At 41.0% G+C, this 4,941-nt stretch overlaps 1 protein-coding gene across 1 annotated transcript; it reads right to left on the bottom strand.

The window, feature by feature from the left end:
* Positions 1–1,264: 1,264 nt before the first annotated feature.
* On the bottom strand, positions 1,265–4,889 carry iqcg (IQ motif containing G; the record flags this gene model as incomplete). Its single annotated transcript, XM_035672320.1, is given in 9 exon segments — positions 1,265–1,437; positions 1,523–1,612; positions 1,721–1,852; positions 3,326–3,400; positions 3,634–3,795; positions 3,931–4,015; positions 4,369–4,491; positions 4,571–4,605; positions 4,760–4,889. Coding segments are annotated over 9 exon segments (945 nt in total). The 3' UTR covers positions 1,265–1,323.
* Between the last annotated feature and the right edge of the window lie 52 nt (positions 4,890–4,941).

The raw sequence follows: 4,941 nt of genomic DNA, 5'->3' as shown, positions 1-4,941 counted from the left end.
CTCCTCCTCCTCCTCCTCCAGCATCAGCAGAGCCTACTAGGATCAGCATCCACAGCTCCCATCTCAATTGTGTCATCATCGGCAACAACAACTACATGCAGGCCGAGCAGTCCGACTATACTGAAACAAATTAACTGCAAGTGTGAGTGTGAGGCTTCGGCCGCACAGAGCTGACACACTACACCCTCCGGCAACACAATCTTTGGCAATATTATCAATATCACCTCCCCCCAGACCACTTTTTTTGGATCTGCCAATTAATTTTCTAAGTGACTTAATTGTGTGGTATATAAAATGTCAGAATAGTAAAAAGAGCATTTAAGGATTTTTTAAAAGGATTTCTTGTTGTTTCAGCTCTGTCATTTGTTTTGACTGTGACCCCTGGTCTAACCCTGACATTTGAAACACTGATTTAAAAACACAACCATAGCTCATTGTAGTTCTCTAAGTGGTGTAAGAGTTCCTGCACGCACAAACAAACGTCAGCTCCCCATATTTTATCCTTAAAAATACTTCTCTAATGTAAATGGGCTTCCTGTTTTGCAATGTTGGGGTTTCTGCTCCTCTGTCAGATATGATGATATGATGTGAATGATATAAAGTTGGGAGCATTTGTACCGCATTAATTTCCCACATGGATGTGACTTTGTAATGATTCATCTCTCTACAAGCATCTGATCTTTCTGGAATTAAGGTCAAGTGATCTGATATTGACTTATTTTCTTTGTTAGGAAAGAGAAGTTGCTGTAGGATCCATTTCATCATCTTATGAATTGTATATTGTACGACTGAGTGCATGCTATTGAAATACTGTGTTACTTACTTATCATGTCATGATAAAGGTGTTGACTTATGTTCAAATGTATGGCCTATGGTCACTAACAGTAGACTACTTAGTAGTGTTCATTGCTGGAAGTCATTCTGATTTCTTGCTTTTTATTTTTGCTGTTAATCGTATTAAATGACAGTTTGGCCTTTTTATTCATTCATTTTTATTTTTTTATTATTTTATTAAGGTCAACCTGTCTATAAAATATGTAATAAGTAGACTTTGAATCAAGGTGTTACTATTGTTTCTGCTGACATGTTTATGTATAATATGATGCTGATATGCTCCATGTTACTCACACAGTGTACTACTTTTCTCTTTCTTCTTGAATATTGTATAAGATAAGTCTTTTTGTCTTTTATTTTGTTGCATACTTTATGTTTGAAATGACTTGAAAAAACACAAATAAAGAACAGAGACTTGCATGGCAGTGTCTAATGTTCTATTGAATTCTATTTATTATTTCAATGTGTCAAAGGAGTGCTGGAGAAAACTCATTTTTTCTTCTTCTTTCCTTCCTTCTTCTTCTTTCCTTTCTTGTCATCCTCTGCTTTTTTAAAACTACCGAGGCCCCGGCGGACCATGCAGCCTCTCCACCAGGCCTGCAGCTGTAGGGTCAAAGGTCACAGCCAGGGTCAGAATTAGGGATCAGTACACTAAATAACCAGATCTGAACTGATTGGATGCTGTTACCTTGGTAGCAGCTCTGGCCTCTTCCTGCTGTTGGCGCAGTCTCTCCTGCTCCTCCCTGTCCTCCATCACCACCTGCTCCATCTCCTTGAACTGAACACAATTCAGCACCTCATTAATGTTCATCTAAGAGTGACTGTGCACCCTCTTCAGCACCGGCAGCTGTTCGCAGAGTCATGTTCAGCACTGGGAGCTGCTCACCTTCCTCTTCATATCCGTCAGTCTGTCCAGATTCAGTGTCCTTTTGCAGCACAAACTGTTGAGCTGCTGCTCCTTCTTCTGCAGCATCTGCTTTGTGCTCTGCTGCCACTGCTGCAGCTGCTCCTGCAACTCCTGAAACAACAACAGCAACAAGATCAGCTGCTGCTGCTGCTGCTGCACCTGATTAATATAAAGAATCATAAAACGAGCAGAACACAGACAAATGTTTTACTGACAAGTAACAGAAACAAAAAGATAAACTGCTGGTGCAAAACATGACCAACAACTTAAAGAGCAACTCAACAATAAATCCAGTCTTTTGAGTTCATTGATTAAATGTGCAGTCACTTTCTTATACTATCAACTGATTCTGGTCCCATTCTACACTGTTCATTACAACGGAGGTTTTCTTTTCCAGACTAAATCCAGTAATTCTTCAGTAAGTCTTCAACACCGCCTAGAATTCTGTGACATACGCTAGGCAGTCAGCAGTGTAGACGGTAGTATAAAGTATGAAAGATTAAGTGTGCAACTGATTTCATATAGCACTTCAAAAGGTACTCAAGGGAACTTTGCATGGTAACAAAAAGGCAATGGAACAGCATAGGAGAAGCAAAACAGCATTAAAAAACATTATGGACATTAACATCACCTGTTGACACTCTCCATTGCCTCTGCTGCATCTGCTGAAACCTCAAACAAAAATGATGTCATACGTTCCTCTTTAATCAGACAATACCAGCAGGGGGGGAACCACAGGGGGCTTTTGCTGTTTCAACAAGAATCTGGCTAGCTGAATACAAGTTCAGCTCAACTGTAGCTTGCTGGGGTTTAACACAGAGCTGAGTAAAAAGGAGCTCAGCTTATGTTGAAGCATTGCCAAACTGGATGTTTGATGACATTTTGTTATAAGACCTGACTTTACTGTTTGCCACATCCTCGTTGCAGATAAAGGACTTGTGCTGGTGCATTCATTGATAAATGACTATAAGGTTATTGCCATTAATTAATCAATCCGTTTGTTGCTTTAAAGGTCAAGTGTGTAACATTTAGGGGCATTTAGTGTCATCATACATAGTGAAAGATTTGTAATTTGAGAGATAAATAAAAAGATCTGATCTGTAGAAATGCTTATACTGGACTGTTTGATGTTCAACCTCTGTTAAACCAGGGTCTGTATTTAACAAACAAAGAATGCTCTTCAGAACAAACTTAGATGTTAAAGAAGATCTTGGCTGAGAGATGAATTAAGACACATTTATCAAGCAACTTATTCCTTACACCAAAGTGTAGGAGTAACCTTTCAGAGCCACTTAAAGTGATCACATGATTAATCACGTACGCTCAGAGCATATTTGATAAACAGCTTTTATTCTTAAGTTTGCAAGTAAGAGTTAAAGTAAAAGATTTTTACTTTTTATCTTTCACTTAAGTTTCAGTTTTAGCAGCTTGGTAAATACAGTTCCTGGTGAACCAGTGTTGAACTTCAAGCTCAGGCACAGTGACCTCTAGTGGCAGTGAGGGGATTTCTACAGGATGCAAGAACTGGATACATGCTAAACCTAAACATTATAATTGTAATATCATTAAAAAGTGAATACCGACCTTAAGTTGATTTTGCAGGAATGTCTCCGACTCTTCATGAACTCTCCTCTCGTCCTTCAGCTGTTTGTGCAACATCTGAGAGAGAATGAAATGACAGATGACTTGATTTGGACAGCGTTTAACTCTGGAGTCTCGGTGTGCATTTGTTACTTTATAAGTTTGAGAAAAATGTAAGAGCACTGGTCATCTGCTTAAGAAGAGAACAAAGAGCAGGCCAGAGATCATGTCTGCACTCTCGTGTCGGTTTCTGTGGGCTTGGTGGGTAGGAGGCCTAACCCACACTGAACTGGAACTGATGCTGGACCCACCTGCAGCTGGTCCTCCAGCAGCTTCTCGGCCTGGCTGTTCTCCTTCTGTGTCTGCTCGAGCTTCAGCTCAAGTTTTTTCTCCACAATCTTGTTCTTGTTGGCCAACTTTGATGACTGCAGATTCAGCTGATACTTCATGTCTCTGGAGAGCCGGTCCATGACCTGAAGGGGGGCAGTTATGAAGTACTGCATTCACCTTCAGACTAAAATGTTCGATTTTGTTCTTAAATAAAGGGTCAGTTCACCAAAATGGACAGATTCCCTCATGGTTTTTGGATCTGCTCTTAAGTGTCTCACCTGCAGTTTCTCTACTTTCTGTTGGACCTCATCTTTTTGTCTCAGCAGTCTTTGTCTTCTCACCTCCAGCTCTCTCATTAACTCTCTGGGTGGACAGACTCACATTACTGATACAAGACAGACTTTCTCCTTTTATTACACCTGAAAAGATACTGTCTAGTGTAAGAAGGGAAATCCGCAACATGAGAAAAAACAGGGCTCTTACTGCACCCCCTTGCCTAGAGAAACTTGTTCCCTATCCTCCCACTGTCTACTTAATGGACCCCATACCTTACTTGATAGGGTACTTCATTTGCCTCTCTGTCTGTCTTTTTCATGTGTATTTGTTTAAGGAAAATATGGCTATTTGGCTTCAATACAAACGTCTTTTTAAAAACAAATGCAAACAATGAATCAATTCATTAATTAGTATGGTTTCCAGATGATGCAGGGATGAACCTTCTTTTGTTCTCATCCACCTTCTTCTTCTTCACTTCCCCCACCACCTGCTGCACAGAACTGAAACTCTGCTTCTCCTCCAGCTCCACATGCAGCGTGGAAACCTGCTGTGAGATGTACTGACTGCACAGAGAGACGAACGTAGTCAGAAAAAATGTTGATGCAACATCATGTTTTTTGTCCGTTTGTCTGTATTACTCACCAGTCCCTCACCAGCTTGGTCAGCCTGGCTTTCTCCTACACACACACACACACACACACACACACACATCATTTGGGTTAATACATCTGTCCACAAAATGGAGAACAACCTGGCAGAAACACAGTCACATCATCATCAGATCAGAGCAGACAGCTGTTAGTCAGATGTTCCTCAGTGAACATGGACAACCTGTGCTGTTGCAGTGCCTTGCTCCCTGTTGATCTGCACCGTCAGAGTGTGTCCCAGTATGTCCAACTGGTCTGAACAGTCCTCCAGTACAGCTGCCAGTCTGAGACTCTGAACCCGGGATAAAGACATCCTGTAGATGCACACACACACACACACACACACACACACACGATGAGCATCCT

This window comes from Morone saxatilis, unplaced genomic scaffold (assembly GCF_004916995.1).
Source record: "Morone saxatilis isolate NCDOM2014 unplaced genomic scaffold, NCSU_SB_2.0 Contig24, whole genome shotgun sequence".
Classification (NCBI taxonomy): Eukaryota; Metazoa; Chordata; class Actinopteri; family Moronidae; genus Morone; species Morone saxatilis.
Note: the sequence above shows the minus strand (reverse complement) of the source record. Positions and strands in the feature narration are given on the sequence as shown.